Genomic DNA, 24586 nt, shown 5'->3' with positions numbered 1-24586 from the left:
AAGGTGAAATTCCACTAACCAGGTAATTAGCCCATAAAGTTGAGCGAATGTTTTTTTCCTCATGACAGGATTCATTTCCGGCCCTGATAAAACCTCTCCCGCAATCGATTCCTGGCTACGGCCATAGTATTGATACTGTGAAGGTGGAATTACAAATTAAATGTAATTTTAAGTTAAATTGAAAAGATTGTATGCATGAAATGTATAACATTTTGCTTTACAAAACTAAGAATTTTTAACAGCTATTTAAATAAATAAATCTTTTATTTAAAACCACATTGCAAACACAGTTCACCAATCAAGACACGGCAACATACAGAGAAAAAATACAAAACAAACAAATTACAAATAAACTGAAATATCTAAATAGGCTTTCCATGCATTTCAGAGAGAACCACCGCCTATTTCTTCAAATACTTCAAATTTTCAAATATCTTCAAATATAAACCCCGTATTTTTGATGGTGGTAGCCTGTAAATCAAAAAGAGGCAGGTGGCAACCCTACTACTTCCTAGACAGAATGAAAAATTGTTTTCATTACTCGGTATGCCTACTGCCATAGTGTGACAGAAAGTGTGACGGTAGTTGTGACCTCTGATTGGCCGACTCTCTTTCACTATTTGCTAAAATTGATGATTGCAACAACAATTTTTTCTTTTTTGTAATCGAAAACAGAACACGGACGTCAAACAGGTTGACTAATTGCAATCACTTCTGACCGGCTAACATTGTTCCGCTAGTGGCTCAAACTCACTGTCGCAGCAAGAACATGGTAAATTCAGCCAATCACAGCAATTTGAATTGGTTATCACAAATGTACCGATCTAGGAACCGAGAATGCACGAACCAGGGCAGATAGAGATAAGAACAATAATATCATACGTAGGAAATCGACGGGGGATCGTTGACAACGATAGCCTTAATATGACATACATATTTTTACTCATAATTTACCACACGCTGCGCGCATCGCTCAGGTAGTTTGACTATATGCTCGCCCGTCGACCAAGCTCCTTCATCCTTCACGAAAAAATCAGCACCGCATACTTTTACCCACTGCGTCCTCTTACCCCGAACGACTACTACATTACCTACCACAACACCATGTCAAAAGGTACATTTTTTTAATGGGGTAATTTCATTTAATTAATACACTAAAACAAATTCGTGAACTATAAAAATGTATTTAAACTGTAACCCGATTTGATAGTAACGGATGTGATACGGTATCGGTGCGAAAAACAGCATTATCTCTTTCTATAGAGGCATTAGCATGCAAATGATGCGGGTGTTTTCATATAAGTGTGGCAACACCTCCGTCAACGTTTACTAGAACGCTCTGCCTCAGTTCTTGGTACATTGTGGACGTGTGGACGTTGAGTAACTGGATATGATTGGAAAATGTTTAATTTGTTTTGTAATGTGTGTCGTACTCGTCACATGTTATGTGAAAGTGGGGCGTGAAGGTTAGTGTATTTGTTTTACTTTTGGCCTCATTGGTCTTGTGGTTAGCATGTTCTACTAGGAAATGATAGCCTGGGTTCAATTCCCGGGTTGGACAAAAAATTGTTTGGTATTGGAGTTTTCTTTTCAGAAATACTCTGTACCTACCCTAGTAGCCCAGAGTTACGAAGTTGGCTGTGTTGCAACCACGTGCCTCGGAGAGCACGTGAAGCCGTCGGTACTGTGCCTGATCTCTCTCCGATTGTGTCGGATTTCTGTCCCATCGGGTTATAAGAGTGAGGGAATAGAAAGTGCGCCTTTGTTTGCGCACACACATCTCGTGCATTTAATATCGCCCGCGCAGTTGGCTAATCTCTCCGGAAATTGGTCGATATGGCCAATTAATGAAGAAAGAAGTTAAAGGAAACCCGTGTTCAGTATGGGGCCGTCGATGGATTAAGTCATCCGAAGCCTCCCATTAAACCAGACCAGTTACTACCCCAGTGGCAAAGTCGTTCCAAATGATTCAATGTTTAGTTTCTTGACCGAAAAAATCAAACAATTACAATAATCGTATGATAGTAAGGCTAAACCTTTGTATTTTATACTTTTCAGTACCTTATTCCGAACAAGAGCTCCCCTGTCTAAGCAAAGGTGGTACCTGCGTGCAAGCGGGGGATTGTCCCCTGGGGAACCTTGAGAAGATGCAAGGCTTGTGCCCCAGTGGACCGAACCAGCCCTCAGAATGCTGTTATGGTCGTAAGTAAAGTGCTCAAACCGTAATTTTTTATTCCAAATCAGTTCAGAAATATTGTTTTTTTTTTATTAGCTGATGCCCGCGACTCCTATCACGTGGATTGAGGATTTTAAAATCCCATGGGAACTCTTTGGGAAAATCAGGATAAAAGTAGCCTATATCATACAAAAAATCACGTCGATCCGTCGCTCTGTTTTATTGTGATTGAAGGACAAAACAACAAACAAACACACTTTCACAATTAAAATAATATGGGTAGTGATTCTACCTAGTAATAATTGTATTGTCTGCTAGGTGAAAAATAAGTCATTCCTAAATCTAGAGAGAAAAGTCCAAAACATTAATTGGCTTTGCATTGCATTGAAACTTTTATTTTTACCCGACTACGGAAAAGCCAAAAGGAAGAGTTATGATTTTAGTCTATGTATTTATGTGTGTTCCACCGTAGCGCCTACATTACTGAGCCGATTTTGATGAATCAGGTGTCAATCAATTGGTTATTATGGTCCGGGTGAAATAGGCTACATTTTATACGAAAAAAATCTCTTGTATCGAGTGGGATATCTAGTAAAAGCAGAAAAAAATCTGAGTTTCTAAATATAAATGCATAATATAGTACAATGTTAAAATACGCCGAGCGACGATTTACTATATTCTATCGGCAGTTCGGGTAGTAGCCGGGGTTTAAGGCTTGTTTAGCTTTATCTTTATATTTCAAACTCTTTTTTCTCTGTTTCAGTCCCATTATCAGCCACCAGTTGCCGTGCTCAGGGAGGCCAATGCTTTGTAAGGTCCTACTCATGTGCCATTAGGAACAGAGCAGACGACTGCGCCGAAAATGAACACTGCTGTATATTAGTAAATTAAATCCGTCCTGAATATCACTTTGTTTTACTTGATCTCTATCCCATAGAAATCAGAGTAAGTATATTATCGGTCTTGATAGACACAGAGACTTGAGACAGACAGACGGACACTTAAAGATTATCCTTAAAATGCATAATATGACAGATATACAAAGTACATTACGGCCAACGAGTCTTCTATCAGAATGAGAAGGAATACGGCCTAATTAATTCACCACACTGGTCAAGTGCGATTCTGCAAACTTCAGAAATCTTTCAGAACATTATGTAGAACTCTCAGGCATGCAGATTTTCTCATGATATTTTCTTGCACCGTTAAACAAGTGAAAAATTACTTAAAACGCACTAACTCCAAAAAATTATAGGGACCACGGACCTTCTGAATAGCAGGCCTAAATCTACAGGCTAACACCTTTACTAACTGTAAATGAATAGAATAACTCAAAATTTAAAAAACCCCCGACACAAAAACCTCTGAAGAAAACTAGAACAGAACTGATAACTTTCAAACAGCTGAACCGATTTTCTTCGATTATAGCTAAGAACACTCTCGATCAAGTTACCTTTGAAACAAAAAAAAACTAAATTAAAATCGGTTCATTCGTTTAGGAGCTACGATGCCACAGACACACAGATACACACGTCAAACTTATAACACCCCTTTTTTGGGTCGGGGGTAAAAGTTACAAAGTTACATAGAGAATTGTAATGAACGGATCGTTGGGGAGTGAAGGGGAAAAATGGAACGAATTTGCTGAATTAATACTTGCATTTCTATTTACGTTTCCTAAAGTCAACACATAAGTAAGATTGAGCGTGGGGTGGGAGAGGGACGGAATATAAATTTAAAAGACCTTCATAACTTGAGTGTAACAGAGATTGTACACTAGGTATTGTTGTGGTGCCTTTTAGACAGGTCCAAATATTTGGGGCACTGAGACCTTGAGTTCGAGATCCAACAATGTTGATTAATAATCCCCGACCCAAAAAGAGGAGTGTTATAAGTTTGACGAGTGTATCTGTGTGTCTGTCTGTGGCATCATAGCTCCTAAACTAATGAACCGATTTTAATTCAGTTTTTTTCGTTTGAAAGGTGGCTTGATCGAAAATGTTCTTAACTATAATCCAAGAAAATCGGTTTAGTCGTTTGAAAGTTATCAGCTCTTTTCTAGTTACTGTAACCTTCACTTGTCGGGGGTGTTATAATTATTTAATTTACACTTGTTTAGATAGTGGTTCTTAGTCCAAGTGTAACGGCACCTTTAGAGCTCAGTTCCAGTTTCATACATTACAAAAGATTTGAAAATATAACATTTTTGTAGCAAATGTTAGTGTAAGTAAGCCGGTACTAGGTACTAAATAATTTAAAGCTAATTTCTCCTCAGACGGATTTAGCCCTGACCGTAAATATGTTTTTTAATTTCCCTACGTTAATAAATTCGGTTCTTTTTTTATGGCGGCAGTGTAAGTCACACGATTTTTTGGCAAAGAAAAATATCGTCCAGTTTTTTCAGCAGAGTTGTGATCACACTTCACACTAATATTATAAAGGCGAAAGTTTGTGTGTGTGTGTGTGTGTGCGTAGTGTGTGTTTGTGTGTGTATGTTTGTTACTCCTTCACGCAAAAACTACTGGACGGATTTGGCTGAAATTTGGAATGAAGATCACACTAATATTATAAAGGCGAAAGTTTGTGTGTATGTGTGTGTGTGTAGTGTGTGTTTGTGTGTGTTTGTTACTCCTTCACGCAAAAACTACTGGACGGATTTGACTGAAATTTGGAATGAAGATAGATAATATCCAGGATTAGCACATAAGCTACTTTTTATCCCAGAAATTCAAAGAGTTCCCACGGGATTTCGAAAAACTTAAATCCACGCGGACGAAGTCGCAGACGTCATCTAGTAGGATATATTTTAGCTTCTAGAAGACATATTGAAGCTGTCTCTGAACAAGTTCAAAGTTTTCATAAAACGCAAACTTGCTGAACATTCTGTGGCTGGTTTTGAATGAATGCCTTTGACTTTGACTTTATTTGCTGGTACTGGCAGGCCCGAATGCTCTCACTCAAACAAGCTGCGGAAAATTGATCCAGTCAGGACTTGAACCCAGGACCTCTCTTGCAAGGTTCTACATTGCACACCTATAACCCACAAGCCTCTGGGCATAGAAGCTTATGAAGCTGATAAGATGGGATAGCTAAAAACCGGTCAAGTGCGAGTTGGTTTTCACACACGAAGGATTCCGCACCATCGTGCAAGAAATCTCAAACCAGTATAATAAAAAATTTGCAAGTTAATGCCGGACAGCGCCATCTTAACGTGATTTCGCCGGAAACACAAACCTTACTTATTTTTTTTTTGTGAATTAACAACGGTTCTTGATTTTTTTATTGCTGCTATATTGTGTAACTGATATTCAGCAAAAAAAAAAACACATTGCTACCTGCCAAATTTCATGATTCTAGGTCAAAGAGGTCAATAATAAAATTAGTACCCTATACCTATAGGTTTTGATTGTCTTGACGGGATTTGACAGACAGACAATGAAGTGATCCTATACAGGTTTCTTTTTTCCTTTTGAGGTACGGAACCCTAAAAATTATCACGCAATAAACACGCGTGCTTTTGAATAATTAAAACGTATTACGTAGCCCGCATACGTTTACAAAGGGTGAGATAAAGGTACCCTCCAATGCGTCTTACCCCCAAAGATAGATGATATCTTACAAAGACAATAATGTTGTGAGTTATAGGAGATAAGCGATTTCCTACATTCACAAGTGTAAATTAAAAATTTATAACACCCCCGACAAGTGAAGGTTCACACTCACAAAACACTCTCGATCAAGCCACCTTTCAAACAAAAAAAAACTAGATTAAAATCGGTTCATTAGTTTAGGAGCTACGATGCCTCTGACAGATGCTCAGATACACACGCCAAACTTATAACACCCCTCTTTTTGGGTCGGTGGTTAAAAACACTGAATTTAAAAATGTGCCAACAATGATTTTTCTTGTAACTTATACTACCATTAGGTAGGTACTGTAAGCTTGAAGGCGGAAAATAAACGCGTCTCTTCCATAGTAATTACTGGTTTTACGATTAAGATAACCCTAAAAATATCACAAATTCCGTCTTCAGTGCTAGTAACGCCAACTTTATCAACACTTTCGCGTAATAAAGTTCCTTGATAGGTACTTTATTCAGCGTCTTAGTGTTACATTTCTTCTGTAAACAGTATAAAACAAAGTTGCAATGTACTGGCAATTTAGTAAAATTTAAAATCGTAGCTCCTAAACTAATGAACCGATTGTAATTAATTTTTTTTTACAAAGATGGCTTGATCGAGAGTGTTCTTAGCTATAATCCAAGAAAATCGGTTCAGCCGTTTGAAAATTATCAGCTCTTTTCTAGTTACTATAACCTTCACATGTCGGGGGTGTTATAAATTTTTAATTTACACTTGTATATGAATAAGAAAAGATGGGATTTTGGAAATTTTGGTGAGCCCTGTAGTTTGTTAGTTAGAGGTTCCAATTTCGACTATAAGCAGGGACAATTTGAAAATTCATAATTTCTATATTGGCTCTGTTATTTACGTATTTCAAGTAGCTATACCAATTTCAACGGTAGTAAAAGTCAATAAAGCTGAGTTTAAGTTGTTAGCAAAAAGATTTGGCTCAACTCCACTCCCTCTGTTTGCGCTGACCCTTAGCCACAATATTTGATACAAATGTCAACAAAAGGGTCTCTAGTCTCTAGTGTGTATACAAAAACGCAGCCAACTTTCCACGTACAGTTTTCAATCCAGTAAGTGCAGGATAAATAAATAACAGCCATCGTGGAGGCGGGTGGCATAGAGTTGTCACATACAAGAGGTGCAAATGTTTCGCAAAACAGCGTTCCATGACTGGTGACAAGAGGACCAGTATTTTACTTGATGGTACGAGGCTTTATGGTGGAGTACAGTGTTTGGCAGATATGTTTTTGTGTACTTATTAATTTGTTTCTTGGTTTATGGTTTACAAAATAAAAATAAATATTATGATGGCATGACAAATTCAATACGGCGAATACGATAAACACTTATTTACGTCAAAAAAATTAACCTTAGATAATTTATGGATCGAATTGAATCAATATTAGAAATAACTCACTGTGTGGATTCTACTCTGCTTTTACTCTGTCTGACAATAATATTACTATCTTTATCATCATGTTATCATCATATCATAAGAGTTGTCTTATATATTTTTTACAATAGGAAAAGAAAAAGACAATATAACTCGTACACTTATTAGTTCCATTCCATTTCATAAAGTTGTACAAATAGCGGCGCTTTTTTGATGCTCGATGTATGAAATGCATCTCTATGGTCTATAACTCAACGGTGGGCGGCGCATCTCCCAGAACTAATATCAGTGTTTTGTAAACAAACTGGCTGAAATAACAGGAATCGCGCCGGAGGCAATATTTTGCAAGCAAGTGTACTGATGAGAGTTTGTAGTTTTGGTTTTACTTGGTTGTAATTTTAACATGGCATTTTGACAGCTGAGAACTTGCTAGAGGTAATCTAAATGTAGAGTAGATAGCAGTAAGCTCATAAATGAAGATTGGTTGTAATATATTTATACCTAAAGCTTTATTGCAACAAACATTATACTTCACTACCCATATTGTAAATGTGAAAGTGTGTTTGTTTGTTGGTTTGTTCAATTACCCCGCAACAGAGCAACGGATTGGCGTAATTTTTTGCATGGATATCGGTAGTTAAGGACATGGGGCAAGGCTCCTTTTTCCGAAAAATCAAAGAGTTCCCACGGGATTTTAAAACCCTTAATCTACGCGGACATCAGCTAGCGGAATTTATAAAAACGTTTCACGCACCACAAATTAACGGTTTAAGACCTACCTACTGGCCAAATTTGGTGATTCTAGGTCAACGGGAAATACCCTATAGGTTTTTTTGACAGACACGACAGTCGAACAGACCGACAGATAACAAAGTGATCCTGCAAGGGTTCTTTTTTCCTTTTGAGGTACGGAACCCTAAAAAATGGTGCTGGTAAAATAGCATCTTATGAGGTGAAAAAGATATCGCGTGCATAGGTTCCAACGAAAATATTTCTCTGAAGCTTAGAGCAAACTTAACCACAACGCGTCGTACGATAATCCCGTGTATCTCAGGAAGGCATTAGTTCTTGTTAGGCGCTAAATAAAATAAATACGGATTAGGGGTCTGTGTGTTGACACTGGTGATTTTTTTATATTTACCCACCTATTACTGTGCTACACGTACATTACCTCAAGTAAGGGATTACTTACGAATAACTACTTTATGTATCGCTTAGGGCGTGCACACACTAGCAACTCTTGTCTTCAATACATTCTCATTTCTCATATCGTTCATAAAAATTGCCGAAAGATTTTTTCTCTACATTTAACTCTCTACAAAGTACCTATTACGGTTTATGAGATACTGCTCGCTGACAGACAGGATTGACAGACGGACGGACAGCGGAGACTTAAGCAAAACGGAAGCTCCCGTTGGCCCATTTTAGATACGGAACCCTATAACTCAAAATTTAAAAAACCCCCGACACAAAAACCTCTATAAGAAAACTAGAAAAGAGCTGATAATTTTCAAACAGCTGAACCGATTTTCTTCGTTTATAGCTAAGAACATCAAGCCATCTTTCAAACAAAAAAAAAATTAAATTAAAATCGATTCATTAGTTTAGGAGCTACGATGCCACAGACAGATACACAGATACACAGATACACACGTCAAACTTAAAACACCCCTCTTTTTTTGGGTGGGGGGTTAAAAACTATTTTTTAAGGTTACGTACCTATAAAAGGAACGACAATGTTACAGATCTGCTAACTAATTCCACCTAATACTCGTGTATTATTACAAGACTGTCTACCATAATCCCACTTATTTGTTTTGTTACAAAATAAGACATAAGATAAAGTGCTCATGTATTTCCATTACTCCAGATTAGTAAGATATACAGATGCTGAGTCAGTCTTAAATCTGATAATCATTTTGGGATTTATGTGACTATTCTATAGGCACGTTTCTGAGGATTCTTATTTAACAGGGCTCTCTCCGTCACTCGTTTCATACAATCGTAGTTCCAATTTCATTTGAATATTAAGCAACCAAAGTCCATGAAATTTTGCAGACATATTCTAGAAACTAATATCTATGTCTGTGGTGTTTTAGATTTTTCTAAAAATATGTAGTTTTAAAATTACAAGGTCTCAAAGATTTGTATGACAATTTTTAAGACCGCGTAACTTTGAACCCGAATATTTTAACAGAAATCTGGGAAACCACAGACATAGATATTAGTTTCTAGAATATTATGTAAGCTTGGCCCATATTAATTATCTATAAACGTGTAGAAGTTACTGATTAAATAGTTGGCGCCACTCAAATCATAACAAATCATAACATCATATTAGAAGGCGTCATTGATTGGCTGAAGTTGTTCAACATCTGATCGATAAACGTACTGTATATAAAATTCTTATAGTTTTTAGTTGATGAATTGTAGCATAATAAAGGATAATATTTGTAATCAATATATAAGATGAAAACATCTTTATTACTTAGATGATTTGTTAAACGAGCTTGATGATTTGTATATTAGTCACTAAGTTTATTCATTGTACAATTTGGATTGGCCGATAACGATAAGATAAAAAGGGGAGTGGCTAATAAACGTGGAGAGGTTACCTGTAAGAGTGGTTTTAAAACTACGACATTCGAAAATATACTAACGTAAGAGAAACAACATTTATTTGACAAATGTAAAAGTTAATAAATTTAAATATGAAATAAAAGTATAATAATTTATCATAAAGATTGTGTTTGTGATTTCGTCAGACCTTACCCAAAAATTATGTCTGCAAAATTTCATGAACTTTGGTTGCTTAATATTCAAATGAAATTGGAACTACGATTGTATGAAATGAGTGACGGAGAGAGCCCTCTTAAACAAGATAAAGTAAGTTTGTAACTGAAATTCCACAATCACTCTTAAAAGCACTATGAACGATCGGTTACAACTATCTGCCATACTGTTAGGGTAAACCTGAGTTAACACGCTTCTATCTTAGACTGTATCATCACTTATCAGCAGGTGAGATTGTACATCTGTTTTTTTCTTAAATGGGTAGATTTTCTTACATTCTCGAAAAAACTTACCTACCTACCTACATACATGCAAAATTTCAAATTTCTAGACCCTACAGTTTGGGCTCTGTTTGTCAGTCAGTATTGATATTTGGGACTATATTACACTTAACTCATTTTTTACGAATTTTATTTGAAATTAAAAAACCTCTCCGTCACTCGCTCCATACAAACGTAGTTCGTCTCTCATTGGAAAACTAACCAATCATGCTCAATGGAATTTTGTAGAAACGTACCGGGAACTAATATTGTAACGACCCTAGATTTTACACCAAAGTGTTATAAAATTATATAAAAATAATATTAAAATTTTTGCTTCAATTTTATCAAAATCAGGTCAGTGAATACTTGTAGAGATGTACTTACACATACGAACCTAAAATTAATTCTTTTAGACGTTTTAATCTTAATGTGGGCCGTCCGCATTTTCGAAAAGAGGCAAACACCGTTTGGCATGTCGGTGATGCAGCGGCGCGATCGACCGCGGTCGAATTGCGTCGCGAACGATGTGTGCGCGGGCGTTAGTGCTCGAGAGTCGAAATCAAAACGTGAACGACGTAACCCCACGGCGGGACCGCGTGCGTTTGCATCGGCGGCGGTGTCTGTGTGGACGTCGTAACGCACGGAGATAATCAATTTGTTTAACTTCTGTACTGGGGCGATACATAAAGTTTATATTAAAGAATACTGAACACGGACCAAGTTGGTGCTTGGAGAGAAACACTCTAAGCAAATATTCTAATAGAAGGGACCACTTTAATTACACAGATATATTTGTTATATAGGGGCGATACCTCCTAAGATCTAAAAGCGATACCTCCTAAGATCTAAAAGCGATTTATGTTTGAACTGTTGACGACGTGGCTGCTCAGGCGGGGGGAACCGTGTGTCCTCCGGATGTTCGGTGATCTTTGCTTGAGATGGCTTTCGGTGATATTAACTAACTATCTGACATAGGACAGAGCGCGTTGGAAGAAACTTATGCGAGGGAGAACCCTGGTGCCTTTGAGCTTTGTCAATCCTAACTAAGGAGAGCCCTAGTGTCTTAGGCGCTTTGTGAATCTTTTGCTGAGATGATTCTAATGTGCTTTAATAACAGACTGACCACAGAGGGCAGGCAACGCTGCTGTTCTGTTTGTATTCTGACATTTGTTGGAATACTTAACCGCCTTGTGGTGGTTACCCAATATTAATAACATACCCATACAAAATTACGCAAATGCATATATACTGAAGGTTGGGTTAAGGCCTGTGGATATTCCCGCAGTGAGTCTGACCCGTCCTTGAAACCTATTACAGGTCTGTAGTGGGAGAGCACCACTATAAAAATGCTATTTCAGCTTCGGCTGCAACGTGGGATCATAAGTGGCACGCACCACTTCCTAAAGTATGCTTGCATACGCTGCGCTGTTTATTTGGATGATGACGTGTGTGGGGGGGGAGCTACTGTTCTTTGGTATTTTATGTGCCATATTGATCTCTTGATTTATCGAGGGTCCCAGTATGTCGATGGGATACCAAGGGAAGGCAGAAGCTCACCGTACGTGGCGTGGTGGAGCTACGTACCATCATTCACTCTAAACCCCTTTTACGCCAACTGGAGTGAATGATGCCGCACACAACTTCCTCCTTTACGAAGGAAGCAGCACACTCACACACACACACGTCTATTAAGTAGGGCTCTATATGAAGTGTTGTCTTGTAAGAGCAGTCTCATGATCCTTTCATATTTTAATGCGTTCCTATGCGGAACACACATTTTAATTCTCGAACTAGCACTTGTCTCACCATACCAAATGCTAAATAAATATTCATACGCAAACACACATTTTCAATACTTGAACTCCGTAAAGTCGTTTGAGTCTGATGAACTCATTATTTCCGACACTCTAAAAGTTCTTGGTTTATTATGGACACAACATCGCAAGGGGTCCTACCACTATACGATACACGTGCCACTTTAAAGAAATTGTTTTAAAATATAATCTTTAGAAAGATCCGAAGGAAAAATAGGGTAGAGTTTTTTAGGACCCCGTTAGTTCAGTTACAATATCTAATGCCTTTGTTTTCCAGATTTCCGTTAAAATATTCGGTTTCAAAGTTACGCGGTCTTAAAAATTCACATACCCCTACACATACACTTTGAGCCCCTGTAATTTTAAAACTATATATTTTTAGAAAAATCTAAAACACTACAGGCACAGATATTAGTCTCTAGAATATGTCTGCAAAACATGGACATGGACTTTGGTTGCTTAATATTCAAATTAAATTGGGACAACGATTGTATGGAGTAAGTGACGGAGAGAGCCCCGTTATTTTGGCAATTTAAAAAAAACCGAATAACAAACACATAGACAACATAGACAGTAAAACACAAAACTCTCCACAGTTGGATAAATATACAACAATGTGCTATTTAAACGCAAAGTAGGCTATTATCCCAGGTGAAACAGTAAACTCATTCGCACGGCATGCATGGCACTAAAACTGCAATTGCATTACATTTTCTTACATTTCTTCTCATAAAGCTTATTATGTTATACGTTTAATGAAAATATGACTATTGCAGCTGTATATGCGCTAGTGTAATAAGAGTTCTCTTTATGGCAAACTCCTGGGGTTCAAATAGGTATGTAAAGTGAAATAGAGAAACTGTTGTTGTCTATATGCCTACATTGCTGCATTTAAACGCATTGTATGTTACAAAAATATTAGATTCGTAAAGAAAAAGAATAAATAGTATCGCGCTATGAAACTGAATAATTGGACTGATTTTACCCCTTAGAAATTTCTTGTTTCTTTCTTTGTCACTGTAGATATGAGTATCAAGCAAAAGTTTCAACTAGCATCAAAAATTATTATTGTTTGGAGCAGATCGCTGGTGATAATAATCGATTTTAGTTTATTAAGATAGTAATTTTGTAGTAAATCGTAAAACTTATAGTTTTGTCTGTCTGTCTGTTCGTTATAGATGCTTGTTAGTACTACATACCCTTCCAAGTTAACCCGCTTCCATCTTAGACTGCATCATCACTTACGACCAGGTAAGGTAGCAGACAAGGACTAACTTGTATCGGAATAAAAAACAAAAATGTACCTATTTTGTTTAACATAGTAACCTATATTTTTAGCCCCATCCCCCAGGGTCGCATGAAAAGTGGAAATTTCAGTTTTCATCCCACTGACCAGTGACGGAATTACCCCTGTATTCAAATCCTTGCCACCACAAAGGGGTAGCCATGAAATAGTGGCAAAGTTTGTAATGGGACGATTTGGAGATATAAATTCCCTTTTACGACGTCCGAGGGCCGCAATTACCCCAGTTACGAGGCTCTTATGATGGATTGTCGGCTGAGTATGGGTTTTTATTTCTTAAATTAAACAATTAATACAGTGATCATGTGATTATTACATATTATATACAGTGATTATTTTCTTGGATTATAGCTAAGAACACTCTCGATCAATGCCACCTTTTAAACAAAAAAAAAAAACTAAATTAAAATCGGTTCACTAGTTTAGGAGCTACGATGCCACAGACAGATACACAGATACACACCTCAAACTTATAACACCCCTCTTTTTGGGTCGGGGGTTAAAAAAGTGAAACTACCGAGATATTTAGTAAGATCACTCTGAGTTACCTACATCGCACGAGAAAATATGTTACTCGGAGGGTGAATGTCGAATTTGTGAGTGCCTAGAGAGTAATTTTGCTAGGCTTCAAATATGTATCGTCTGATGCTATAGTGTTCTTGGGCGAAATTTAGAGCCGAGGTATGTGCTTATGTAGACGATAAACAACGAAGACCGGTGCATAAAGTTTTTAGGGTTCCGTACCTCAAAAGGAAAAACGGAACCCTTATAGGATCATTTTGTTGTCTGTCTGTCAAGAAACCTATAGGGTACTTCTCGTTGTCCTAGAATCATGAAATTTGGCGGGTAGGTAGGTCTTATAGCACAACTACAGGAATGAATCAAAAAACCGCGAATTTGTGGTCACATCATTTTAAAAAAAAGTTTAAATTTTCAAAGTAGGATAACTAAACCAAGTGGGGTATCATATGAAAAGGCTTTGTTTATACATGCTAAAACAGATTTCATTTATTTTATGCATAGTAAGTTTTGATTTATCGTGCAAAATGTTAAAAAAATACTCGAGTACGGGACCCTCAGTGCGCGAGTCTGACTGGCACTTGGCCGGTTTTTTTTAACCTGATTTCAGGCAAAGAGACCGAGGTAAGTGTTTTTGGTTTTATACCTGAAGGGTGCCAACGGAACCCTAGTACTAAGCCACCGCTGTCAGTCCGTCTGTCCGTCATCTGTCTGTCAGTGAGCTGTATCTCGTGAACCGTAATAGGTAGAGAGTTGAAATTTTCACAGAATGTGTAAGCGTTTCTATTGCCGTCTTACACATAATTCCATTTGATTTTAATAAAATAAATAACCTTTCACCAAAGGTTGCCTGTAAGAGATTGCTATATATATAATATAGTTTCTTCCGTATCTTGTATTGTTATTCTGTTAGATATGAATTATGTGTGAAATAAAGATTTCTAAATACATAAATAAAAGACATTTTAACAATAAAATACTGTAGGTACCTACCTACGCGTAAAAATGAAAATAAATGGCATCTTTAACATCATAGGTACAACGATTTCAGATTTTAAACAAATAAAGAATAGCACACTACATTTGCATTGAGAAAAATGCACTTTCAGGGTTACGTAAAACAGAAATAGTTCCGAGCCAGAATTGCTGTTTCCTCAAATCTCGGCGTCTTCACAACTCATTTATTTTGAAACAAAGAACCCGCATTTTCGCTTAGCATTCGCAAAATATGCTAGCGAATGGTTGGGAGGTGAGAAAGGGTTTATTTTGTTTGGATATGGTACTGACATCTTCCCCTAACAATAAAACTACTACCACTTGGCTACAATCGGACCTGCTGGCAAGTGATGATGCGGCCTAAGATACCTATTCAATTTTGATTTGAAGGTATGTGGGTGACTATGAAAGTTTGAAATGAATTTATTTAATTCAAGCTTGCTAGTCGTGATTAGGTTATAAGTGCTTAAAGTGTAAGAAAACTTCGTATCCCTGGAATTAACTATTTTCTGTAATATAGGTTTTCCTAGTGCAGATGGTAGGTATTCGTAAGTAACGTATCCTATTATACCCCATTCAAAACACACCTATTTCAAATATTAAATAAAATATAAATTTATAAAATTAAATAAATAAAATGTTGACTAAAATGTACAATTCTTTGCAGAATAATAATTGACAAGTATAGATTACAAATTTACAACACCCCCGACAAGTGAAGGTTATAGTAACTAGAAAAGAGCTGATAACTTTCAAACGGCTTAACCGATTTTCTTGGATCATAGCTAAGAACACTCTCGATTAAGCCACCTTTCAAACAAAAAAACTAAATTAAAATCGGTTCATTGGTTTAGGAGCTACGTGCCACAGACAGATACACAGATACACACGTCACACTTATAACACCCCTGTTTTTGGGTCGGGGGTTAAAAATATATTGCATATCCAAAATTACTTGGCTCATAGTTATTCCGCTCACTAAAGTAACTCGACGATGATTTAACCTCGGTTCTTTTAAGTCACGCCCTTTCATGTTTCACTCCTTCTTTCGACCGCCATTTTGTATTCAATTCTTAAAATTATTATTTTTCACATCAATAAGTACTTTTATAGTGATTTTATGCTACGAGCCAGCAACGCGCAGGATTGTGATTATGTCGTGTATTCATGGAATAAATTCTTTGAAAAGAGCAACCACCGAGTTTCTTTCTGGTTCTTTTCGGTAGGAAAGGCATTCCAAACCAGCGGTAACTGATGCACTTGACGATCCAAAAGTACTTAATATTTCTATTCTATTCTTGTCTATTCGAGACGCCCCTTAAAAGGCGCATGATCAGAAAATCCTGCAGAGAAGGCAACAACGATTCAGCCATATCAGATGCGTCCTAAAACTTAATGTCAACGCTGCTGATTGAATGATTACCCTGATGCAGTGGTAAGGCCTGTACATCACACTAATATTATAAAGGCGAAAGTTTGTATGTGTGTGTGTGTGTGTGTGTGTGTGTATGTTTGTTACTCCTTCACGCAAAAACTACTGGACGGATTTGGCTCAAATTCAGAATGGAGATAGATAATATCTTGGATTAGCACACAGGCTACTTTTTATCCCGGAAAACCAAAGAGTTCCCACGGGATTTCGAAAAACCTAAATCCACGCGGACGAAGTCGCGGGCGTCAGCTAGTGGTTATATAAGGGGAAGTCCCGGGTTCGATTCCTAGCAGAGGCAATTTGGGAATTTATAATTTCTAAATTGTTGTAAAACGAGGCAGTTTTCAAGACTTCTACTAAGAACATCAAAGTTCAAAGTTACTCATACCTACCTACGTACACTGGTAAACACTCGGAGCTCGACAAGGCTAGGCGGGCTAGTTCATGTATAATGTATGGGAACGATCCCAATGGGATCAAAGGGTATGATTTAACCTAGGACGAACGAGTAGGTGAGAATTGGTTCGTATTTCATCGTGTATTTGACTGAAGTCATGTATTTAATAGAGATTTACTTGCATCGTCTCTACCGCTGGACCTCCACTGCCTGTTTTTTTAGTAACAAGTGTAAATTAAAAATTTATAACACCCCCGACAAGTGAAGGTTACAGTAACTAGAAAAGAGCTGATAACTTTCAAACGGCTGAACCGATTTTCTTGGATTATAGCTAAGATAACTCTCGATCAAGCCACCTTTCAAACAAAAAAAAACTAAATTAAAATCGGTTTATTAGTTTAGGAGCTACGATGCCACAGACAGATACACAGATACACTTCGTCACACACGTCAAACTTATAACACCCCTCTTTTTGGGTTGGGGGTTAAAAATACCAAGCAATCGAGCACGCAGGTCACCTGATGTTAAGTGACTCATGAAGTTGGGATTTGGGATTTCCACATTTCACAGTGTAAGTATTTCATGATCATAATCATCATCGTTAACCTATTATAGACGTCCACTGCTGGACTTAGGTCTCTTGTAAAGACTTCCACATGCCAAGTTATTACGTCGAGTAGATCCAACGACTCCCTGTGACTCTTTTGACGTAGCTTGTCTATTGGGAAGTCTAACGCTGCGCTTTCTGGTATAAGGACGCCGTTTCAGCACCTTGAAACCACAACGATTTTTGGTTTTTAGGGTTCCGTACCTCAAAAGGAAAACGAACCCTTATAGGATCACTTTGTTGTCTGTCTGTCTGTCTGTCCGTCCGTCCGTCGTGTCTAGAAACCCTATAGGGTACTTCCCGTTGACCTAGAATCATAAAATTTGGCAAGTTGGTAGGTCTTATAGCACAAGTACAGGAATAAATTTGGAAACCGCGAATTTGTGGTCACATCATTTAAAAAAAAATGTTTCCATTTTCAAAGTAAGATAACTATACCAAGTGGGGTATCATATGAAAGGGCTTTACCTGTGCATTCTAAAACAGATTTTTATTTATTTTTATGTATAATAGTTTTTGATTTATCGTGCAAAATGTTGCAAAAAATACCCGAGTACGGAACCCTCAGTGCGCGAGTCTGACTTGCACTTGGCCGGTTTTTCAAACTAAATGCCCTGCCAATTGTCACTTCAGTTTCACTACGTCGGTTACGAATTCTACGAATTCGTCTACGGTTCTTCTACGAATTTCGTCATTTCTGATTGGACCACATAGAGAAACTACAGGCAGATAAATATAGCTATCTCTGTCGCCCACTGAGTTCAGGCCAAAAAGGTGTTTTATAAAATTTTATTCGGACTGTCCTCAACCCTGTCGTAATTAAGCATCCAAGATAATTCAGGTTAAGAGTGTTCTCAGAAACGGCTATCGAGTGAATTTTCTGAGTGTTTGATGAAAAGGCAATTCTTGTAGAGTGTTTACACATTTTGAATTGAATGGAAATATTTAATTTACAAGCAATTTCGTTTAGTCTGTAGAAAACGATTAGCCCGCTGCAAAAGCAGACAGACAGACCGACAACAAAGCTGCAAAGTGATCTTATAAAAGTTCCTTTTTACCCGACTGCGGCAAAGCCAAAAGGAAGGGTTATGATGTTAGCAGTCTATGTATGTATGTTTGTATCCAAATTCTGTGTGTTCCACCGTAGCGCCTAAACTACTGGGCCGATTTTGATGAATGAGTTGTCAATCGATTCGTCATAAAGGTGCGGATAGCATAGACTACATTTTATACGAAAAAAATTGACCTAACGGATGTTACATGAAAAAAGTGGGGGTCTCCAAAAAATTTTTGTTGCTATTGTATCGAGTGAGATGTCAAGAAAGAGGAGAAAATACTCAGTTCATAAATATAAATGTACTACAAAATTACAATATACCAAGTGAGTGACAATTTTTAACCCCCGACCCAAAAAGAGGGGTGTTATAAGTTTGACGTGTGTATCTGTGTGTCTGTGTATCTGTGTATCTGTCTGTGGCACCGTAGCGCCTAAACTAATGAACCGATTTTAATTTAGTTTTTTTTTGTTTGAAAGGTGGCTTGATCGAGAGTGTTCTTAGCTATAATTCAAGAAAATCGGTTCAGCCGTTTGAAAGTTATCAGCTCTTTTTTAGTTACTGTAACCTTCACTTGTCGGGGGTGTTATAAATTTTTAATTTACACTTGTACTATAATATTTCAGCGTTTATTAAGACGATCGCAGTCGGGTTTTAGTTTTCAACTTTATGCATTTTGGGGTACGGAACCCTAAAAACATGGTGAAATTAACGTATCGCTAACGTTAAAGACACCCAATTTTTCACGGTAACTAATAAACTGTACCGTACGTGAGCGCGATCCAGGGCGCCGTAGTAAATGCGTTGAGTCGATCAACGTCAGTGCCACGGATTTATCGACAGATTTACCTGAGCGTGGATATAGTAGGTACATAGGATTGTACTTGTTTGCCTAAAGCCATTTTAATGCATAATTCAGAATCGAGTTAGATCTGGATTTTAGACAAAAACGTTACGAGTTATTTTGCGGCATACTCTCCAAAACTTAAGTTGTGTAACTCCAATAAACAACACCTCTACCTCTGGTGGAGATAAACCTCTGATGCTGCAAATATCCATGGGCGGCGGTAATCACTTAACACCAGGTGACCCGCCTACTCGTTTGCACGCGATTTTTAATGAAGAAAAACAAGTAACTACTCGTACTACATCTAGATACAGGTCGTTCGTATCAGTTTACTTCATTGTCTTTACACAAAGCAACAAAAACCCAAACCCAAACCACGGGCAACAGCTAGTTTGTTAATAGCTTAGATACATCAAGCTTATCATGAGGCGAACGACCTTGGCTTCAGGCAATTAATTCCAAGTTCACTAGAAGCGTGTTTACCCTATAAAGAGAAGGTAGGTAGACTTCTGATTGGCATGTGCTTATAAACTTTATTCTACGCAGTTGATCGGTTCTCACTTTCTAAGAAAACGATTGCTCATTGTTTACTTAGAATGGAAAGCTTGATGGATTTTATAATTAAAACGTTCCAAGCTTTATCAAAAAGTCTTTATGATCCCTGAAAGAAATCTAGTGGGTGATCCTGGGATATATCCCCCACCGGGTTTTTCGGCACTTTTTATTAAACCCATACCCCTTTGGTTTCTTCACGGCATCGTACTGGAACGCTTAATCGCTTGGCGTCGCGGCTTTTCCAGTAGGGTGCTAACTAGCAACCAGACCAGAAGTTTAGAAATTATAAATTTCCAATACCCTGGCATATTATTCGCGTGGCACGGTTATGCGCTGTTTAAAAGCGCACAATTTGTGTGTGGCGTGTTTATATAAAAAGGTCATATGTGCAACTGGTTTTTGAAGCAATAGTTACGCTGAACTGCTACTCGAATTTGAAGCCGATCATACACATACTCGTAGGTTCATGCCGTGGACGCTCCCGCATCGCATCTTGCGTCCATGACGCGCAGGTGTGTTCGTACTAGGGATTGCAATCCAGCGGCATTTTCAATCCAGCTGGATTTTTGCTGGATTGAAGCAAATCCAGCTGGATCCAGCGCGGATCCAGCACTTATTGATTTTTCAAAGAAATGCAACTTTTTATTTTATTTTAACCGTATAAACTTTAATAACTTTCTACCTATATTTGTTTGTAGTTATAATATGAGATTCTTATCTATGAAAAAAAGCGTTTTATATGGCAAAAAAACTTTTTTTTTAATGAAATTAGGTATGTATTTAATCAATCGAAGTATGTACCATTCATTATTTATTCACTATCGCCATTTTATAGGTAATCATTGATTCCATTGCTGCAAAAATTGTGGAAGCGAGAATTAATAAAATCTTTGGAGGTAATAGAACCTTTGAACTGAATCGAAATTGAATTTTTTTCTTTGCCAGAAATTGCCTAAGTTCCGAAAAAGTGTTTGATGGAGCAATGTTCGGGGAGTATGGAAGGTGTTGTCGTGATATATGAGGCGTTATCCTGAAGCAGCATTGGACTAGAGCAATTATTGACCAGTCTCAGTTGTTTAACGGCTAGCTTTTCTATCGAGGTTTGCAATTAATGACAATAAATATCTGTCGAAATCGTCTGGCTAGATCTTGGAAAGCTGTAGTGTATGATGTCAGTACTGGTCCACCAAACACTCAAAAATAGCTTTTTCTGAGTCAACTTTCGCTTGGGACAGGATTTGGCCGGGTTCTGCTGGGTTCAACCACTGTGATGAGCGTTTCTGATTGACGTACTTGCAGATCCATTTTACGTTACAAGTAACAATACGATGCAAAATTCCCTCATTATTGTGACGACTGAGTACTGTAACGCAGCACCCAAAGCGTGTTTTTTGGTTTATTGTGCTTCACTTAATTCATGCAGTACCCATTTCTCGAGCTTTTGCACTTTACCAATTTGTTATTAGTGAATTAAAATAGTTTTATCACTCACAAGTGCTAGCGCTAACGTTAGTGTACCACTAACTCTGACGTGCTTTGCGCTTCCACAATCCTCTTTTAATACTTCACTGTCAAGGGGTTTGTTGCGCAGGTCAAAATAATTTCCAGAACGAAAACATTGAACCCAAAAACGTACCTTGGTTTCTTTTTACAGTAACTTCCCTTATACTCATCATTAATCTGAAATAAGTAGCTATTCATAGGTACTTGTTTTACTAACTTTGTAGGGTTCTCAGTGTCCCAGTATCACTAATTTTCGAAATAAAATTGCGTAGCCTATCCCAATTCCCACTTATAAAATCTTAATGGAAGCTGAAGTTATAGTATAATTTCAGACTTGAGAGTCCAATCATTTCTGTTACAGTTCTTTTTTGTTTTTCTGAAAAGCATTCTTTGGTTTTTGCGCGAAAAGAAAGTTAGTTACTTGATTTTAGCTGATTGCGGATCCGCATCGCTGGATCCAGCGTCAGATGCTGGATCCAGCAAGCCCTAAAAACGTGCTGGATCCAGCTGGATTGCTGGATTGCGGATCCAGCATTGCAATCCCTAGTTCGTACCTTTAGACTCATAGTATTTCAAGTAAATTAAAAAGAAACTATTTCATTGGTGTGTTACAAATAAAAGATGGATGCTCTTGGATTTGATTTTATTTCCATTCACACGACACAGGCAGACATTGTATCAAGACAGCGATAGGTGACAAGTATGTGACAAGTGACAGATGACATTAGGATATTACACAGACTAATATCACAGACTAATACAATACCGTAACATCTCCCTTTTTTTTTTTTTTTTACACTAGGTACTTACTGTTAACAATTTTATTATTATGACAACGACAGATTTTTTATATTTTATAAACACAAGTATATACATACATAGTACAAGTACAACATTATTTATTATAACACCACAAGAAAATCACTTATGACTATCCAGGCTGCATGGTTTACAACCTTTGCCTTTCTCGATACATTGACAGACTACTACTAAAATTGACATTTGTTTTTTGAACCTTTACCTTTCCTGAAAAATAATTGAAATATTATGTACTAACATTTTGTTTACATCTTTAAATAATTGAAATACTAACAAACTTACTAACAAATAACAATTTCATTTTGTTTACATCTTTATAGGTATACTGACTGTGTTGTGTGCTGTGGAAAATGATATTATGTGTGTACTGACTGTTTAATGATAAACTGACGGTTTCTCCTAAACTGTCCTAGTTCACTATTTATTAGATAACTTCTAGGTTCAGGACCTATCTGGATAATAACTCCAGGAACCCATTTTTTGTGTTCAGGTTTGTGTTTAAATAAGATTTTATCACCTACATGCAATGGTTTAAGAATTTTTGTATGTTTATTATAATAAAATTTTGTGTATGACTTTTGTTTTTCATTTAATTTCTTTATTTTATTCATATCACAAAGCTTAGGTAGCAAGTTTTCTTTTCCAGTAGGAACTACTGTACGCAGTTGTCTAGACATACACAGCTCTGCTGGTGAATATTGACTTTGTTTAGGGGTATTTCTGTACAAAAGTAATGCTAAATACATATCAGATTTGTCAGTTTTACACTTAATTAACATATTTTTTATAGTTCCAATAGTCCTTTCAACTAAACCATTTGATCTACTTAAATATGGACTAGAAGTTATGTGTTCTATGTCCCATTCTTGAGTGAATAACTTAAACTCTTTGCTATTAAACGGGGGGCCATTGTCTGTTATTGCAATCCTGCAAATTCCATGACGGGCCAATATTGACTTTAAATGTGTAATTACTTGGCTAGCTGAATAGCCTGATGTTAACTTGGCAAGTTCTATATACTTTGAATAATAGTCAACTACCATTAAGTATTTAGTTCGTTCAAATTCAAAAATATCTATACCAATTTTGTACCATGGTATGTTTTCATACTCATGTTGCATAATTGGTTCTTTACTATTATTTCGACGGTAAGATAGACAAATGTTACATTGACCTATATATTTTTCTATGTCATTTTGCATATTTGGCCAAAAGACTGTAGTTTTTGCTAGACGGATTGAGCTGTTTATACCTTGATGGGCAGAATGAATTAGTTTTAATATATACTCTCTCATTGACTCTGGGATTATAATGCAGTTAGATTTGAAGACAACGTTATCAATGACATATATTTGATCTTTGAGACTATAATAAGATTTGACTGACTGACTAACTGAACGCTTATGTTCAGGCCATCCGTTGTGACAATATTGAATTATTTGACTTAATGTTTGATCTTGGACTGTAGACTCTTGAATTTCTTTTAATTTCTCTGGACTGACTGACAAATTAGACATTATTATATTAACATGTAAATCTATATCTTGATCAACTTCTGACAAACAAGTTTCACTTAATGCTGCTCTAGACAAAGTATCTGCAATATATAAGTAACGACCAGGCTTGTATACAACAGTTAGATCATACGGCTGCAATCTAAGCATGATTCTTTGCAATCTTGGGGGAATGTCATATAGAGCTTTTTTGAAAAGAGTTATGAGAGGTTTGTGGTCTGTCTCCACTGTTATGTTATGACCATATATGTATTGGTGGTACTTAGTACAACCAAAGAGGACAGCTAGTAGTTCTTTCTCTATCTGCGAGTAGGACTGTTGTATTTTACTTAGAGAAGCAGATGCATATGCAATGGGTTGCTTGTCATGGGATAACACTGCACCCATGGCATCCTTCGATGCGTCTACAGATAAAATTATTTCCTTTTTAGGGTCATAGTATGTTAAGACAGGTGTTGAACAAATAACTTTTTTAATATTATTAAATTGGGACTCATGGTGCTCTGACCAATACCATTCAGTATTTTTTGATAAAAGTGCTCGCAAATGACTTATTTGCTGTGACAAATTTTTAATAAATGGACTAAGATAATTGATCATACCTAGGAATCTTTGAAGATCTGTTATATTTTTAGGACTTGGCATGTTACAAATAGCTTTTACTCTAGACTTATCAACTTGTACACCTTCTTTACTAAATATATGGCCTAAATATTTGACTTCTTTTTGACAAAACACAGACTTTTCTTTGTTAAATTTTACATTAATTTGACGTGCTCTTTCTAAGACTTTTTGTAACCGTTGATTATGTTCTTCTACAGTTCTACCATAAATAAGAAAATCATCCATCATAATTTTAACACCTTCAATATCACCAAATCTTTTTATCATTTCTCTATGAAATATTTCTGGAGCTGCATTAATACCAAAGGGTAACCTAGTGAATCTATATCGTCCAAAAGGTGT

The 24586-nt window shown here is 37.0% G+C and overlaps 1 protein-coding gene across 1 annotated transcript; it reads left to right on the top strand.

The window, feature by feature from the left end:
• Nucleotides 1-1280: 1280 nt before the first annotated feature.
• On the top strand, nucleotides 1281-3075 carry LOC123864224 (U-scoloptoxin(19)-Tl1a-like). Its single transcript, XM_045904510.1, has 3 exons — nucleotides 1281-1466; nucleotides 2059-2202; nucleotides 2940-3075. The coding sequence occupies exons 1-3, from the start codon at nucleotides 1391-1393 to the stop codon at nucleotides 3065-3067; spliced, it is 348 nt and encodes a 115-aa protein (XP_045760466.1). The 5' UTR covers nucleotides 1281-1390; the 3' UTR covers nucleotides 3068-3075.
• The last annotated feature ends 21511 nt before the right edge of the window (nucleotides 3076-24586 follow it).

Source organism: Maniola jurtina, chromosome 4 (assembly GCF_905333055.1).
Source record: "Maniola jurtina chromosome 4, ilManJurt1.1, whole genome shotgun sequence".
Taxonomy (NCBI): Eukaryota; Metazoa; Arthropoda; class Insecta; order Lepidoptera; family Nymphalidae; genus Maniola; species Maniola jurtina.
This window is presented reverse-complemented; position numbering and strand designations above follow the sequence as displayed.

Excerpts from the sequence above, each read along its gene's own strand:
- LOC123864224 (XM_045904510.1), top strand. The coding sequence starts at position 1,391 with ATGATTGGAAAATGTTTAATTTGTTTTGTAATGTGTGTCGTACTCGTC. Across the intron at positions 1,467-2,058 it reads TGTGAAAGTGGGGCGTGAAG|TACCTTATTCCGAACAAGAG; the intron begins GTTAGTGTATTT and ends TATACTTTTCAG. Across the intron at positions 2,203-2,939 it reads CTCAGAATGCTGTTATGGTC|TCCCATTATCAGCCACCAGT; the intron begins GTAAGTAAAGTG and ends TCTCTGTTTCAG.